This window comes from Pseudophryne corroboree, chromosome 1 (assembly GCF_028390025.1).
Source record: "Pseudophryne corroboree isolate aPseCor3 chromosome 1, aPseCor3.hap2, whole genome shotgun sequence".
Taxonomy (NCBI): Eukaryota; Metazoa; Chordata; class Amphibia; order Anura; family Myobatrachidae; genus Pseudophryne; species Pseudophryne corroboree.
This window is the reverse complement of record NC_086444.1, coordinates 67,213,573-67,231,743: the sequence shown is the minus strand read 5'-3', so window position 1 is coordinate 67,231,743 and position 18,171 is coordinate 67,213,573. Positions and strand designations below refer to the sequence as shown.

The window sequence follows — 18,171 nt, the reverse complement described above, 5'->3', positions numbered from 1 at the left end:
GATTGAACATCTGTTATAAATCCAAAGACCTTTGTCATATACCCCAGAATAAGTGCATGTCATAATCAGAAGTGTGGTAATTATAATAATGAACTTTAAGAGCGGAAGAGTGTCCCAGCAGCTATAGGTCAGTTACCCTTTCTGCTGTCGTCCCATGTGCAATAATGCAGTGAATGGGAACGATGAGAGTTTGGGTAACACCTCTTGCTGGGACAGAAGGAAGAAGTGCGAGCCGCTTCTGCTGTCCTCCAGCCGGACCCCCCCTCCTCTGTTGTGTCGCCACAGTGCAGAGGCAGCAGGAGTTCTTTGGAGGATGAGAGAGCCGCTCTAGATAATATGGAGAGCGGGTGTGTGTAACACTCGATCTGTGTAGGCTAAGTGCCGAGAACCGCTCACGTGTCCAGACGCCGGGTCGGGTTTGAAAATTCCACGTTCCCGGAGACCATGTACGTCTGCTATACCGATCCGATGACGTACGTTTCGCTATAGGCTTGTTCACATCAGTCTTATTATAATTGTTTTATAGCCACTTTTAATTGTTTAAATATATTCCATATACGCAGTGATATCTTATCCCCTATATATTTTTTGGGGTTACTATAGGTCAACATTGACCAATTTATGTTTTATGTGTCTGATCTTGATCACAATATTTTATATTAAAATTTAATAAATGTTAAGTTTTAATTCTTTATATAATACATATTTTGAACAAAAAAGAGTGCGCCACAAAGTGAGCTTTCTTTGGTAGGTGACCATCTTTTGGTCACTTTCAACCCTTTTTCTTCATTAAAGAGATCTACCATGCTTGTTCGTAACACGCGGACAGAGCTGATACACCTGTTACTGACTGATCTCTTGCACGCAGCATGGAGTGGGTGCGAGTTCACGTACTAATAGCGGCTAGGAACGGAATCACTGTGGGTGGGATGGCCTGCAGGCAGGCAGGCGCTTGGATATTCAGTATACATGGGCTTATATTGGCATTAGCATAAGGTAGTAAGCAGGCCACCGCAGCCGGTCCGGAAACCTGTCTGTGTGACTGGCTGGCTAGTAAGAGTCTGCACTCACAGGACTGGCTAGGAAGATTTTCAGGGCTGGCTAGTAAGAGTCTGCACTCACAGGACTGGCTAGGAAGATTTTGTACTGTCAGGGCTGGCTAGTAAGAGTCTGCACTCACAGGACTGGCTAGTGAGAGTCTGCACTCACAGGACTGGCTAGTAAGAGTCTGCACTCACAGGACTGGCTAGTGAGAGTCTGCACTCACAGGGCTAGCTAGTAAGAGTCTGCACTCACAGGGCTTGCTAGTAAGAGTCTGCACTCAGGGCTTGCTAGTAAGAGTCTGCACTCACAGGGCTAGCTAGTAAGAGTCTGCACTCACAGGGCTAGCTAGTAAGAGTCTGCACTCACAGGGCTAGCTAGTAAGAGTCTGCACTCACAGGGCTAGCTAGTAAGAGTCTGCACTCACAGGGCTAGCTAGTAAGAGTCTGCACTCACAGGGCTAGCTAGTAAGAGTCTGCACTCACAGGGCTAGCTAGTAAGAGTCTGCACTCACAGGGCTAGCTAGTAAGAGTCTGCACTCACAGGGCTAGCTAGTAAGAGTCTGCACTCACAGGGCTAGCTAGTAAGAGTCTGCACTCACAAGGCTAGCTAGTAAGAGTCTGCACTCACATGACTGGCTAGGAAGAGTCTGCACTCTCAGGACTGGCTAGGAAGAGTCTGCACTCACAGGGCTGGTTAGGAGGAGTCTGCACTCACAGGGCTGGCTAGGAAAAGTGCACTCACAGGGCTGGCCAGGAAGAGTCTGCACTCACATGACTGGCCAGGAAGAGTCTGCACTCACATGACTGGCTAGGAAGAGTCTGTACTCTCAGGGCTGGCTAGGAAGAGTCTGTACTCTCAGGGCTGGCTAGGAAGAGTCTGTACTCTCAGGGCTGGCTAGGTAGAGTCTGTACTCAGCACTGGCTAGGAAGAGTCTGTACTCACAGGGCTGGCTAGGAAGAGTCTGTACTCTCAGGGCTGGCTAGGGAGAGTGCACTCACATCGCTGGCTAGGAAGAGTCTGCACTCACAGGGCTGGCTAGAAAGAGTCTGCACTCACAGGGCTGGCTAGGAAGAGTCTGCACTCACAGGGCTGGCTAGGAAGAGTCTGCACTCACAGGGCTGGCTAGGAAGAGTCTGCACTCACAGGGCTGGCTAGGTAGAGTCTGCACTCACAGGGCTGAAATAAATTGAATTGTCCTAAAACTTTTTCCCGTGGCAGTTTCGGCGATGCTGGAAAGTGAGAGCATCCAAGGCCTGTCAGGAGTGAAGCCAACCGGTTATCGCAAGAGGTCTTCCAGTATGGTGGATGGCGGTGACAACTGCTACAGCCTGGAAGCTGTCATCCGTCAGCTGAACACCTTCAACACAACCATGTGTGACCACGGCCTGGACCCAGAGATTATCCAGCAAGTCTTGAAGCAGCTCTTCTACATGATCAACGCTGTGGCACTGAACAACCTACTGCTGCGGAAGGACATCTGTTCCTGGAGCACTGGCATGCAGCTCAGGTAATCACCTAGCACAGTGCACTGATTACTATGCTCAGACTCTGCCTGGGAAGTCTGCATCCTCTGCACACATTACACTGTATTACTCCACTTTCCTAACACGTGCTATTTGTGCCATATAACATCTGTGTCCAATACAATCCAATCCAGAACAGGTGTAACGTTGTAACCAGGGGACCGGGCGATCTCCTGGCTGTTCTTACGCACAGTTCTGTTTTCTCTTCCATATTTCTACCTTTTTTAAATCCAGTGGCTGATTTAAAGCGCCATAGGCCCAGGGTGGTGCTGTAGTGCACCCCGGAGGGACGGAGTGTACAAAGTACACCCAGGTGACCCAGGAAGTATAACCACTTCCCCAGCATTACGCAACCACCCCTCCTTCCCTCATGCTGCCACGCCCCCACATTAGGCCACACCTCTTTCAGTACCCTGGCCTAACAAATCTCTTGGCAGCCCTGAGTGCACCTGTCATTTAGGTTAGAAATTGCTAAACTTTGTATTAATTTAACACTACCATCTGATGTATCTATGGTGTGCTTCTGTCTATAACAGTACAGGTCACCCAGTGTATACATTGCATATAGAGGCTACACTGTTAAATATCTAATCACATATATAACAGCATAACTTATTATCATAACTTGAGACAACATAACCTTAATGACTTTCTGCTAACATTATTAAAGGATGCTGTGTTACATGTTTACAGGGAACACCTAGAAACACAAACTGCATGGCTACTGCTATGAAACCTTGCAGCTAATTAAATCCCCCTCCTTTGCCTTTTGGGACATATTAATACCTTAAAACTCTGTTTTATAGATGTATATAAAAGTAAAACATCTTGGCTGCCTCTCTAGTGGTGTGGTTATCCTGAGGTCATGTCTGCCTGAAAGTATTTCTTAAGGGCCCTACACATTTAAAGATCCGCCGCCGAGCAGCCCGACGGCGGATACGGGCGACCCGGCGGGGGGGGGGGGGGGGGGGGCAGTGACGGGGGGGGGGGGGGCGTGAAGTTACTTCACTCCCCCCGTCACACGGCTCCATAGAAGTGCAGGCATATATGGACAAGATCGTTCATATTGGCCTGCATGCACAGCCGACGGGGCACCAGCGATGAATGAGCGCGGGGCCGCGCATCGTTCATCGCTGCTGCCTCCACACTCAAAGATATGAATGGTATCTCGTTCATTAATGAACGAGATCGTTCATATCTTTGAGGGATATTGCCCAGTGTGGAGGGCCTATTACCGTCTGCTTCATCAGGAAGACTTAGGGCAGATCAGGCCCCACACTGCATTAATGAGAACACCTGTCCTAAATGATTGCTGGTCTACACTTTGGGAAAGGCGGTGACACAGTCACCTCTGGGCCCTTTCTGTGATGCAGTTGTTCCCTGTACTCATGCACTGGAGCCAGCGGCTGTAGCAAGGAAGGACAGGAGAGATCTGATGCACTGACAGACATGACAGCTAGCTCCTGATTGACTGGCTACAACACTGGTCCCATCCGGAGCTGGCTGTTATATTAGTCACTGTACCAGATCTGTCCCTGACTGTTCTACAGCTAGTGAGAGATCACAGGTTCATGTCCCGTGTCATTATTGTCCTGTGCAACTGTACTCTCCTATCTGTGCCACATGCAGGTATAACATCAGCCAGCTGGAGGAGTGGCTGAGGGGGAAGAACCTGCACAACAGCGGAGCCGCCCAGACAATGGAGCCCCTGATCCAGGCCGCTCAGCTCCTGCAGCTGAAAAAGAAAACCCAGGAGGATTCGGAAGCCATCTGCTCACTGTGCACGGCTCTTACCACACAGCAGGTGAGTTACCAGCGCTCGGCACTGGCCGGAGAATAAGGGGTGAAATCTGTTATTCCATCATTCAGTAAAACCTGCAGAGATATTACTATATATAAGCTATATAAGTAAATAAAATGATTATTATTGCCCATGGCATTGCTGCTGTGCTACAAATGTACAGAACTCGTTATCACGCAGTAGGCATGGCTTGTTTATTTATGTTTACTTATATAGCACCGGCATATTCAGTGGTGCTGTACAACTATGTTTTTTATATTCATGGTTATGGTGATACATGGCCTATATAAAACACATTAATCCCAAAAAATCCTCATTGTAGATTATTGCGTGACTATAGAATTATTATTATTATTATTACATTTTATTTATAAGGCGTCACAAGTGTTCGCAGCGTCGTACATACGGAACGCAGTAGAACAATACAGGGTACACAGAACGTATCATTACAGTAACGGAAACACTAAAAAGGAGCACAGGGAACAATTAGCAGCACAGTTCTCAGTACACAATACAGCGTAAGGAAGCAAAGGAGTAATCTGGGTACTACTGGGGGCGGCAGCCATTGGAAGAGATAGACGGTAACGAGTGAGAGGCAGTGTGGGTATAGACAGTCGCTGAGTAGGAGAGAGCTGTAATTGAAGTGTGAGAGAGGAGGGCTGTGAGAACAGGAGGGAAGAGGACCCTGTTCCAAGGAGCTCACACTCTAGGGGGAGGAGGGAGACAGACAGGTGACATGAGGTGCGAGTAAGCGGAAGGCAGCCAGGCAGAATAAAACATATGCTACATAACACATATATTTGACTGTTTTATGGTCTTTGTAGACTTATTCTGCATATTCCAGTCCATCACTGACTCACTACATGTTGTCTTTGTTGTCTTCATAACAGATTGTGAAAATCCTGAACCTGTACACGCCAGTGAATGAGTTTGAGGAGCGTGTGACAGTCTCCTTTATCCGGAGTATACAGGTGAGCCGCAAACCACAGTCCTTACATGGTGTCAGACTGATAACTGCAGAGACCCTACAGGTGCCTTGTACTGTGGTCTGTACTGGCAGTCACTCTCCAGTGTGCAGCCCCTGCGCAATGCACAAAGCCAGGGTCTACTGCACCGCTCATACCTGCACACAGGCTCCCTACTCTCTCACACCACCCCGCGGAGATGCTGGAATGTGGCCCATATGCACTTCACACCTGCATCCGTTATAGACACGCCAATGGCTGACGTGAAATACAAGCACAACTTCAGTTTCTGTTATGCCAAATATGGGGACATTCATCATCCAGCCAGATCTGCGTCTATCTCCTCATGTGCTGGGGTCCGCTCAGTATGTGTGACAGGCCGCCTCCCGATGCGCCCGCAATCTAATTGAACCAAGCATTGAACTAAGGTTGACCCCTGGCAGCGCAGCCTGGCTTCACTGTCAGGCGGTCCGCCGCCATTTTTTCAATTAGAGCAGCTGCGTGTGACATCACGCAGCCACCCCACCCCCCGGAAATGACCCCGTTTGGTCCATCATGCCCCCCAACACCGCGTCACCACCCCGCAAATTCCGCCTGCTGCTCTCAATCACACTGCGCCGCATCCTTCTTGGATGCGGCCACAATGTGTAAGGTCACGCAGGCGTACTGCGGCCAGTGCGCAGGCCACCCCAATGCAGTCGCTGCATACAGGCGCACGGCTACGTTTTGGTCTGAATGACCCGACAAGGGCCCTCGTTCCGAGTTGATCGCTCGCTGCCGATTTTTGCAGCGCAGCGATCAAGTGAAAAAGCGGCAATTATGCGCATGGTACGCAGCGCGCATGCGCTAAGTACTTTCACACAAAACTTTGTCGTTTTACCCAAGCTCGAGCGACGTTTTTCAGTCGCTCGAGTGATTGTAGTATGATTGACAGGAAGTGGGTGTTTCTGGGCGGCAACTTGGCGTTTTCAGGGAGTGTGCTAAAAACGCAAGCGTGCCAGGCAAAAACGCAGGAGTGGCTGGGGAAACGGCGGAGTGGCTGGCCGAATACATGGCGTGTTTATGACGTCAAACCAGGAACTAAACAGACTGCAGTCATCGCAAGATAGGAGTAGGTCTGGAGCTACTCAGAAACGGCATGAAATTTCTCTTACGTCCTAGAGGATGCTGGGGACTCCGTAAGGACCATGGGGAATAGACGGGCTCCCCAGGAGACATGGGCACTAAAAAGAACTTTAGGTATGGGTGTGCACTGGCTCCTCCCTCTATGCCCCTCCTCCAGACCTCAGTTTAATACTGTGCCCAGAGGAGACTGGGTGCACTACAGGGGGCTCTCCTGAGCTTCCTGAAAAGAAAGTATTTTGTTAGGTTTTTTGTTTTCAGGGAGACCTGCTGGCAACAGGCTCCCTGCATCGTGGGACTGAGGAGAGAGAAGCAGACCTACTTAAATGCTAGGCTCTGCTTCTTAGGCTACTGGACACCATTAGCTCCAGAGGGAGTCAGAACGCAGGTCTTCCCTAGCGGTTCGTCCCGGAGCCGCGCCGCCGTCCTCCTCGCAGAGCCGGAAGATAGAAGCCGGGTGAGTACAGGAAGGCAGAAGACTTCACAGGCGGCAGAAGACTTCACAGCTTCGGAGAGGTAACGCTGCACGCCATTGCTCCCACAACACACACACACACAGCGCTCACTGTGGGGTGCAGGGAGCGGGGGGGGGGGGGCGCCCTGGGCTGCAATGTAGACCTCAGCGCTGGCTTTTAGGAAAATAATCAGTTTGATATTATTTCAGAGCCCCCGCCAGTTTAAAGAAAGAGCGGGACCGAAGCCCGCCACTGAGGGGGCGGGGCTTCTCCCTCAGCACTCACCAGCGCCATTTTCTCCACAGAACACGCTTAGAAGCTGGCTCCCCGGACTCTCCCCTGCTGATCACCGGTGACAGAGGGTTTTAAAGAAGGGGGGGGCACATAATTTGGCGCAGTACATATATAAAGAAGCGCTGTATCTGGGTCATTTTTTCCACGGTTATTGGCGCTGGGTGTGTGCTGGCATACTCTCTTTCTCTGTCTCTCCAAGGGGCCTTGTGGGGGAACTGTCTCCAGATAGAGCTTTCCCTGAGTGTGTGGTGTGTCAGTACGTGCGTGTCGGCATGTCTGAAGCGGAAGGCTCTCCTAGGGAGGAGGTGGAGTGCATGAGTGTGGTGTCGCCGTCGGCAACGCCGACACATGACTGGATGGATATGTGAAATATTTTAAATGCAAATGTTAATTTATTGCACAAACGTTTGGACAAAGCAGAGTCCAGGGACAACGCAGAGGGTCATACCCTGCCTTTCCCTATGTCACAGGGGCCTTCTGGGTCTCAAAAGCGGCCGCTTTCTCAGATAGTTGACACAGATACCGACACAGAGTCTGACTCTAGTGTCGATTATGATGATGCGAGGTTGCAGCCAAAATTGGCTAAGAGTATTCATTATATGATTATTGCTATAAAGGATGTGCTGCATATTATAGATGACCCCGCAGTGCCTAATCCTAAGATCCACATGTTTAAAGAAAAGAAGCCTGAGGTTACTTTTCCACCTTCTTTTGAATTAAATGATTTATTTGAAAGTGCTTGGGAAACTCCAGGTAAGAAGCTGCAGATTCCCAAAAGGATTCTTATGGCGTATCCTTTCCCTCTCAAGGACTGGATACGGTGGGAATCCTCCCCAAGGGTGGACAAGGCGTTGACACGCCTTTCCAAAAAGGTGGCGCTGCCGTCTCAGGATACAGCGGCCCTCGGGGATCCTGCTGACCGCAAGCAGGAAACTACCTTGAAGTCAATTTACACACATACCGGTACATTACTCAGACCGGCAATAGCGTCGACTTGGGTTTGTAGCGCTGTACTGGCGTGGACCGATACCCTATCTGCTGATATGGATACGATGGATAAGGAAACTATTTTATTGACCCTGGGCCATATTAAGGATGCGGTCCTTTATATGAGAGAGGCTCAAAGGGATATAGGCATACTGGGGTCCAGAGCAAACGCTATGGCGATTTCTGCCAGGCGAGCACTGTGGACCCGACAGTGGTCGGGTGATGCCGACTCAAAACGGCATATGGAGGTTTTGCCGTACAAGGGTGAGGAGTTGTTTGGGGAAAGTCTCGCGGACCTAGTTTCCACAGCTACTGCAGGTAAATCATCTTTTTTACCTTATGTTTCCTCACAGCCTAAGAAAGCGCCACATTATCAGATGCAGTCCTTTTGGCCGCATAAATCCAAGAGAGCTCAGGGATCTTCCTTTCTTGCCAGAGGTAAGGGCAAGGGGAAAAAGCTGCCAGCTACAGCCAGTTCCCAGGAACAGAAGTCCTCCCCGGCCTCTACTAAATCCACCGCATGACGCTGGGGCTCCGCGGGTGGAGTCCGCTCCGGTGGGGGCACGTCTTCGTCTTTTCAGCCAGGTCTGGATTCATTCTCAGGTGGACCCCTGGGCAATAGACATTGTTTCCCGGGGGTACCAGCTGGAATTCGAAGAGGTGCCCCCTCGCCGGTTTTTCAAATCGGCACTGCCGACTTCTTCCCCAGAGAGGGAGGTAGTTTTGGCAGCAATTCAAAAATTGTGTCTCCAACAAGTGGTGCTGCAGCAGGGGATGGGCTATTAGTCAACCCTGTTTGTGGTCCCGAAACCGGACGGTTCGGTCAGACCCATTCTAAATTTAAAATCCTTAAACCTATACTTAAATAGGTTCAAGTTCAAGATGGAGTCGCTCAGGGCGGTCATTGCAAGTCTGGAAGAGGGAGATTATATGGTGTCTCTAGACATAAAGGATGCATACGTTCATGTCCCCATTTATCAACCTCATCAGGCGTTCCTGAGATTTGTGGTGGAGGACTGTCACTACCAATTTCAGACGTTGCCGTTTGGGCTGTCCACGGCCCCGAGAATTTTGACCAAATTAATGGTGGAGATGATGGTGCTCCTGCGCAAGCAGGGGGTCACAATTATCCCATACTTGGACGATCTCCTGATAAAAGCGAGATCGAGACAACAGTTGCTGGTCAAAGTATCACTCTCCCTGAGGGTGTTACAGCAACACGGTTGGATTCTAAACCTGCCAAAGTCACAGTTAGTTCCAACAACCAGATTGCCTTTCTTAGGCATGATTCTGGACACGGAACAAAAGAGGGTCTTTCTCCCGACGGAAAAGGCCCAGGAACTGCAGTACTTGGTCAGGGACCTGTTGAAGCCAGACAGGGTGTCGGAACATCACTGCACGCGAGTGCTGGGAAAAATGATGGCGTCTTACGAGACCATTCCATTCGGCAGGTTCCATGCCAGAACCTTTCAGTGGGACCTTCTGGACAAGTGGTCCGGGTCACATCTACAGATTCATCAGATGATCCGCCTGTGCCCCAGGGCCAGGGTATCTCTCCTGTGGTGGCTGCAGAGTGCTCACCTTCTAGAGTAGGGGTGGGCAAAATATGGCCCGCGGGCCGGATGCGGCCCGCAAACCGATCCTGCCCGGCCCACTGCCTCCCACCAGCGAGCAATGACAAGCGGCCCGACCGGCTAAGCTGCTTGTCATTGCTCTGCACTGCAGTACCTCCAAGCTGCCAGCGGCGACTCTCTCCCCTGCTGCTGCGTTGTAGCAGCCTCCTCCAGAGTCCCCAGTGACAACGGCTGTGTTCAGCCGAGAAGGGGGCGGGGTTACGTGCCGATGAGGGGGCGGGGCTACACGGGACCTCAGGGGGCGGGGCTACACGGGACAAGAGCCAGACTGCTACAGATCCATCCTTCCTGCCACTGCCAGCCAGATCAGTAAGTTAATGGGAAAAGTGAAAGAAAGTGTGTGTGGGTGATAGTGTGCATATATTTGTGTGTGCGGGCAGTGGCGTCAGACTGTTTTTAGGTTTGGGGGAGAGATCTTTAGCTCTCGCTGTACCAACCTCTCACGTGTTCTGTCACTATGTCACCCCCCCCGTGTTCTGTCACTGTGTCACCCCCCCGTGCTCTGTCACTGTCACCCCCACCGTGTTCTGTCACCTCCCCTCCCCGTGTTCTTTCACTGTGTCACACCCCCCGTGTTCTGTCACCGTGTCACACATCCGTGTTCTGCCACTGTCACCCCCACCGCAGGGCCGGATTTAGGGGGGGGGGTGAAGGGGGCGACCGCACACCCTAACACAGTCATAGTCACACCCACTTTTGAGCTGAAGAGAGCTCTCCAGGGAGAGCCTGAGGCAGAACGCTGTCCTGCAGCCTATACCACAGCAGCACAGAGGAGCCAGGAGAGCAAGGGTCCCTCACTTGCAGGTGTGTGGGTACTAGGGCTAATAAATACAATTACCCCACAGCACAGTAACATGTACATAGAACAATCACAAAGCACTATCTCAGTCTCACTCAAAAAGTTCAGTTTTTCAGGAATTGAGAGAGGAGCAGTTAGGATTGCAAATGGGAGGAGTTGGGACTAGAGAGGGGAGGAGTCAAGATTAAACAGTAAACCGCCCCCCTAAAAGAAAAGTCTAGATCCGTCCCTGCCCCACCGTGTTCTGTCACTGTGTCACACCCCCCGTGTTCTGTCACTGTCACCCCCCTCCCCGTGTTCTGTCACCCCCACCATGTTCTGTCACTGTCACCCCCCCCTCCCCGTGTTCTTTCACTGTGTCACACCCCCCGTGTTCTGTCACCGTGTCACACATCCGTGTTCTGTCACTGTCACCCCCCCCCTCCCCGTGTTCTGTCACCGTGTCACACACCCCATGTTCTGTCACCGTATCACCCCCACCGTGTTCTGTCACTGTGTCACACCCCCCGTGTTCTGTCACATCCACCGTGTTCTGTCACCGTGTCACCCCCACCGTGTTCTGTCACTGTGTCACCCCCACCGTGTTCTGTCACTGTGTCACCCCCACCGTGTTCTGTCACTGTGTCACCCCCACCGTGTTCTGTCACCGTGTCACACCTTTCCCCAGGGGCCATAAGACACTGGATAATTTGCTTGCTGCACAATAATTATCCTAAATAAAATGTTAATGTGTTCAAAGGCTCTCTACCTGCCGTAATGTGTGTAAAAGGGGCTCTACCTGGTGTAATGTGTGTAAGTGGCGCAATTTGAATAATGGAGACTATTGTGCAGCCTAATATGAATCTGTATTATTTTTTGCCCACACCCCTTCCACATGAAGCCACGTCCCTATATTTTTGGCAAGTGGGGCGAGCTGCTATTTTGTATGTGGCCCTCGGATACTGACAGGAAATGTCAAGTGGCCCCTCAGCTGAAATAATTGCCCACCCCTGTTCTAGAGGGTCGCAGGTTCGGAATCAAGGACTGGGTTCTGGTGACCACGGACGCGAGTCTCCGAGGATGGGGAGCAGTCACACAGGGAAGAAACTTCCAGGGTCTGTGGTCAAGCCAGGAGGCTTGTCTACACATCAACATTCTGGAATTAAGGGCCATATACAACGGCCTCCGTCAGGCGCAGACCTTACTTCAAGGTCTACCGGTTCTGATTCAGTCAGACAACATCACAGCAGTGGCTCATGTAAACCGCCAAAGCGGCACAAGGAGCAGAGTGGCAATGGCAGAAACCTCAAAGATTCTTCGATGGGCGGAGAGTCATGTAAGCGCTCTGACAGCAGTCTTCATTCCGGGAGTAGACAACTGGGAAGCAGACTTCCTCAGCAGACACGATCTGCATCCAGGAGAGTAGGGACTTCATCAGGAAGTCTTCGCAGAGATTGCAAGTCAGTGGGGTCTGCCTCAAATAGACATGATGGCTTCACGCCTCAACAAGAAACTTCCGAGATATTGCGCCAGGTCAAGGGACCCTCAGGCGATTACAGTGGACGCACTGGTGACACCGTGGGTGTTTCAGTCGGTCTATGTGTTCCCTCCTCTTCCTCTCATCTCAAAGATACTGAGAATCATAAGACGAAGAGGGGTTCAGGCGATTCTCATCGTTCCAGATTGGCCTCGAAGGGCCTGGTATCCGGATCTACAGGAAATGCTCTCAGAAGATCCGTGGCCTCTTCCTCTCAGGGAAGACCTGTTACAACAAGGGCCCTGTCTGTTCCAGGACTTACCGCGACTACGTTTGACGGCATGGCGGTTGAACACAGGATCCTAGCGGAAAAGGGCATTCCGGAGGAGGTCATTCCTACTCTGATAAAGGCTAGGAAGGAGGTGACATCGAAACATTATCACCGTATCTGGAGGAAGTATGTGTCTTGGTGCGAAGCCAAGACTGCTCCTCAGGAAGAGTTCCATCTGGGCCGTTTTCTCCACTTCCGGCAAACTGGAGTGAATTTGGGCCTAAAGTTAGGCTCCATTAAGGTTCAGATTTCGGCCCTATCCATTTTCTTTTAAAAGGAATTGGCTTCTCTTCCGGAAGTCCAGACTTTCGTGAAAGGGGTGCTGCATATCCAGCCTCCTTTTGTGCCTCCAGTGGCACCATGGGACCTTAACGTGGTGTTACGGTTCCTTAAGTCTCACTGGTTTGAACCGCTTCAAACAGTTGAAATGAAGTATCTTACTTGGAAAGTGGTCATGTTATTGGCCTTGGCTTCGGCATGGCGAGTGTCAGAGTTGGCGGCTTTGTCTCACAAAAGCCCTTATCTGATTTTCCATGTGGATAGAGCTGAGTTGCGGACTCGTCCCCAATTTTTGCCTAAGGTGGTTTCTTCTTTTCATATGAACCAACCTATTGTAGTGCCTGTGGCTACAAGGGACGTGGAGGATTCCGAGTCCCTAGATGTGGTCAGGGCATTGAAAATGTATGTGGCCAGAACGGCTCGGGTTAGGAAAACAGAGGCTCTGTTTATCCTGTATGCAGCCAACAAGGTTGGTGCTCCTGCGTCTAAACAGACTATTACTCGCTGGATCTGTAACACGATTCAGCAGGCTCATTCTACGGCTGGATTGCCGTTACCGAATTCGGTTAAGGCCCATTCCACTAGGAAGGTGGGCTCTTCTTGGGCGGCTGCCCGGGGCGTCTCGGCATTACAACTTTGCCGAGCCGCGACTTGGTCGGGTTCAAACACTTTTGAAAAATTCTACAAGTTTGATACTCTGGCCGATGAGGACCTAATGTTTGCTCATTCGGTGCTGCAGAGTCGTCCGCACTCTCCCGCCCGTTTTGGAGCTTTGGTATAATCCCCATGGTCCTTACGGAGTCCCCAGCATCCTCTAGGATGTAAGAGAAAATAAGATTTTAAACCTACCGGTAAATCTTTTTCTCGTAGTCCGTAGAGGATGCTGGGCGCCCGTCCCTGTGCGGACAACATCCTGCAGGACTTGTATATAGTTGTTGCATACATAAGGGTTATGTTTCAGTTGTATCAGTTTTGGACTGATACTGGTTTTGTTTCATACTGTTGACTGGTTCGTATATTCCAGTTTATACGGTGTGGATGGTGTGGGCTGTTATGAATCTTGCCCTTAGATTAACAAAAATCCTTTCCTCGTACTGTCCGTCTCCTCTGGGCACAGTTTCTCTAACTGAGGTCTGGAGGAGGGCCATAGAGGGAGGAGCCAGTGCACACCCATACCTAAAGTTCTTTTTAGTGCCCATGTCTCCTGTGGAGCCCGTCTATTCCCCATGGTCCTTACGGAGTCCCCAGCATCCTCTACGGACTACGAGAAAAAGATTTACCGGTAGGTTTAAAATCTTATTTTTCCCTGTGCAGTTCTGCTAATCTTTCGTTCGCACTTCTGCTAAGCTAAGATACACTCCCAGAGGGCGGCGGCCTAGCGTGTGCACTGCTGCTAAAAGCAGCTAGCGAGCGATCAACTCGGAATGAGGGACAATGTCATTTATCGAGCACAGTCTGTGAAAGGACAGTTTCTAGATGATTGATTGCATTGGACAACCCCATTTTATTTCTCTCCTAGGCTTGGTACATCTCCCCCATTGGGAGAATTATTGAATTTTATTTTAATTTTTTTACTGAATGAGACTGTGTGGTAGATCACAACCTATTTGAAAGTAGACTCTATTCTTGTCCATTTCTTCTTACCTGCACGTTACAATTACCATTTATTATGCTATTTATTTGGTGTATTTTGTTTTGCAGGCTCAGTTACACGAGCGGAAAGACCCTCCCCACCTGCTGCTAGACTCTAAGTACATGTTCCCCGTTTTATTCCCCTTCAACCCGTCGCTGATCACCCTGGACACTGTTCATATACCGGCCGCTTTACACCTTGATTTCCTCAACAAAGTTTAAAGAGATGCTTTATTTTTTTTATTAAAACAATAATCCAGCAACAAGAAGATATTATAGATCCTATGAAATTGGAGGAGACACAGTACTACATCCTGAGAAATCCCCTCCGCACTGATCCTGCTTCTCATTTATCCCTTTCTCGGAATTAGTGGTTTTGTTTTTTAAAGAAATCGGCATCTCGTGTGCTTGGGAAAGTTCTCAGTCGTTTACACTGTGATGTCCGTGATGCACACAACTAACTGGTGACAAAAACTATTGTACAGACGTAACATACGGAGTTAAAAAATTAATTTTACAAAAATTATATATAATCAGATATAAAGAAAAAATGAAACCAGCCGACTTTACCACCTGCGTTTGGAAGCGCGGACAGATGTTTTCTATCCTAGAAACGTGAAAGCACTATTTATCTCATGCAGCACAGTATTTGTAGTGGCATAGAAATAAGGCACAATATAGATAATATATTAATAAAAGTAGAGATGTAAATGTTTATACTCAGACATCCAAGGCAACTTCATCTCTGTGTTATATAGCATACCCTATCCACGGCTATGGGGAAATATATGACAGGTCACGCTTGTTATCTGCAGTGGTGTACAGCACACAGACTGGTCACGCTGGTTATCTGTGCAGTGGTGTACAGCACGCAGACTGGTCACGCTGGTTATCTGTGCAGTGGTGTACAGCACGCAGACTGGTCACGCTGGTTATTTGCAGTGGCGTACAGCATACAGACTGGTCACGCTGGTTATCTGTGCAGTGGTGTACAGCACGCAGACTGTAATGTATGGTCAATATCCTTGCCAATGCACAGTATTCGAAGTATCAGCTAATAATTGCCTTTATTCAGCACTGAGCCCTTTTCCTACAAAATATCTCATTCTTTATATCACGTCGCACATGGGAATTATTATTGAAAATCATTAAATAGAACACCCGACGGAAAACGGGTCACTTGAAACACAGTCTCTTGCACCCTCCTGCAGCAATTAATGCCTCGAATATTCAATACAAGAATCAGCAGAGGTTCAGTCCTTTAATAGCGGTTTTCATCGTCGGTCCACAGACCTCAGAAATAGGCTCTATTTATTATATTTAATTTTTTTATACATTTTGGTTGTAAAACAACAGCGCTCTGATAAGAAAAAAATAAAATATCTTCTGTAGCCTCTGGATTGGTCATAAGTAATGGGAGACTGCTTGGTTGGAATTTGCAAGCAGTAAGTTGAACTAGGAAAGACATAAGCCGTATAATTCAGACTGTGTGATACAATAACTGCACAGCTAAAGACCAGCGCATACTACTGTAAAACAGATTGAGTCGATTGTATACAAGAATTTAAGTCCGGCTTTGGGGCATGGGAAAGTGGAACCATTGCTTGCACATCGTGGAGGGAACAAGAAAACCCAGCGCCAACCGGGGCTGAACTTGAAAAGTCAAGATAAGACTTGGGATGAACCAACTCTTTTCGGCGCACAAGTGACAGTGGATGTACTGAATTGCTTGGGATACTTGCCTTTAAAAGCTTCGTACAGAAAATAACTGAACCTCTTTACCAACACATCTGATAATCACTACAAAGGTGTTACATAGAGAGGCTACTGAATTTTGGAACAGAATATACAGCGGATAGAACATTGACATTGAAATAAGAATTGTTAGAAGTCCCTTATGTGCTGGACTCTATGCAGTAGTGGCCAGCATTTTATAAGCTGAAATAATGTTCATGAGAATGCTGCCTAGTGCTTCATTGGGACCAGTGAGCCCACATATCGGATTTACTGCAGAGCAGTCCCACATGTCTGATATAGGTGACCGCTGCACAGATCTCCTCATTATACTGTATTCTAATGTGATTAAACAAATGAAACGAATTGTATCTGGCGAGGCTGAAAGGGACGTCTGTATGTACACTGCACTGTAATATACATTCCATACATAGATGTATATATCGTTATGCCTTTTTGTCTCTGACATAAAGATGCAATGTTTTCCTCTAAGAGCAGATCTGCACAGTATGTAAAAGGAAAAATAAATTCCTATGTTTTATGCTTAAACCATGGAATGATTTCTGATGTTTATGTAAAGCTGCTCACACAACAACTAGCTTTACTGTTACATGTATTGGAAACAATAAGAACTTCAGAGTGCAATTATCCTTAATGGCAGAGCCATAACTACACATTATGGTGTCCTGCGCCAGAAAAAAAATCGGTACGCCCCCCCTATTTAAAATAAGGACAGTGTGCACCAAGAATATAGGGGCGTGGCTTCATGGGGAAGGGACGTGGCCACAGAATATTACCAATTCACATTAAACCGCATAGTAGTGACCGTTAGTCACATTAAACTGCACAGTAGTGCCCCTTATACACATTATGCCACACAGTAGAGCCCCTTATACATGTTACACCGCAGTAGCGCCCCTTATACATGTTACACCGCAGTAGTACCCCTTATACATGTTACGCCACAGAAGAGTTCCTTATACTCATAATTCCAGGTAGAGCCCCTACATATTATGCCAGATGGAATCCCTTATACAAAGTATGTGCCAGGTGGAGTTCAGTATACACATTATGGCCCTGATTGCAGTAAGGATCCCATAAGCAATCCTTACTGCAGTTTCCCAATGGTGGGAAAACTGCACATGTTCAGGAACCTTCCGGCGCAAGTGAAGAAAGGATCCTGCGATCACATCCTGATTGACAGGCAGAGGCATTTGGAGGGAGTGGTGGGGGTGTTGCCCCCATTTCATGGGAGTGGCAAGGCCAAGGACTGCGCCGTGGACGCAGTTTCATTGGCCTCGTAAGACCACTTATGATGACCAGCCTGCTGTCAAAGATGAACATCGCGACTGATGGTTGCGATTTTCATCGTAGATTCAATACAATCGCAAATGCAGGGAGGAGGTAGTATGCACCTCCTCCTGCATTTGCATTGCAAAGGTAACAGCTTTTCAATTGCAATCCTTACTGAATTAGGCCTTATGCCAGGTGGAGCCCCTTATACACATTATGCCAGGTAGAGCCCCTATACCTCATTTCTCCTCCTCCTTATCATTCCTCTACCCCCCACAGCAGGGGTGGCCAACCAGTCAGAGGCAAAGAACCAGAAAAGATTTATAGTCAAGAGCAAGAGCCACTATCATGCGCGCGCCGGCGAAAATATGGGGTCGTGGCCTAGTTGTCACAAAGCCACACCCCATTTTTGTGTGCACACCTTTCGGTATGACATTTGTAGAAGTATGACCTTTCATCATAACCCCGTTTTTCGTCATGTTGTACAGTGCACATACATATAATGCCCCAGTACAGTGCCACATACATATAAAAACGGCAAAAAATGGGTGCCCCCACAGTGCCAGATACATATATGCCCCCAGTGCCAGATACACATGTCCCCACAGTGCCTGCTATTCCCCAAGTGCCAGATACACATCCCCACAGTGCCTGCTATGCCCCCAGTGCCAGATACACATGTCCCCACAGAGCCAGCTATTCCCCCAGTGCAGATACACATGTCCCCACAGTGCCTGCTATGCCCCCAGTACCAGATACACATGTCCCCCCAGTGCCTGCTATGCCCCCAGTGCCAGATACACATGTGCCTGCTATGCCCCC

The 18,171-nt window shown here is 49.0% G+C and overlaps 1 protein-coding gene across 2 annotated transcripts in view; it reads left to right on the top strand.

Annotated features, from left to right (window-relative positions):
- Window positions 1–16,605, top strand: part of MYO5B (myosin VB) — a 413,488-nt gene extending 396,883 nt beyond the window's left edge. For both annotated transcript variants that reach the window (XM_063960368.1, XM_063960358.1), the window contains 4 exons: window positions 2,263–2,551; window positions 4,197–4,371; window positions 5,259–5,339; window positions 14,392–16,605. In XM_063960368.1, coding sequence (XP_063816438.1) covers window positions 2,263–2,551; window positions 4,197–4,371; window positions 5,259–5,339; window positions 14,392–14,544 — 698 coding nt within the window. In that variant the 3' untranslated portion in view covers window positions 14,545–16,605. The remainder of the gene's footprint in view (window positions 1–2,262; window positions 2,552–4,196; window positions 4,372–5,258; window positions 5,340–14,391) is intronic.
- Window positions 16,606–18,171: the final 1,566 nt, after the last annotated feature.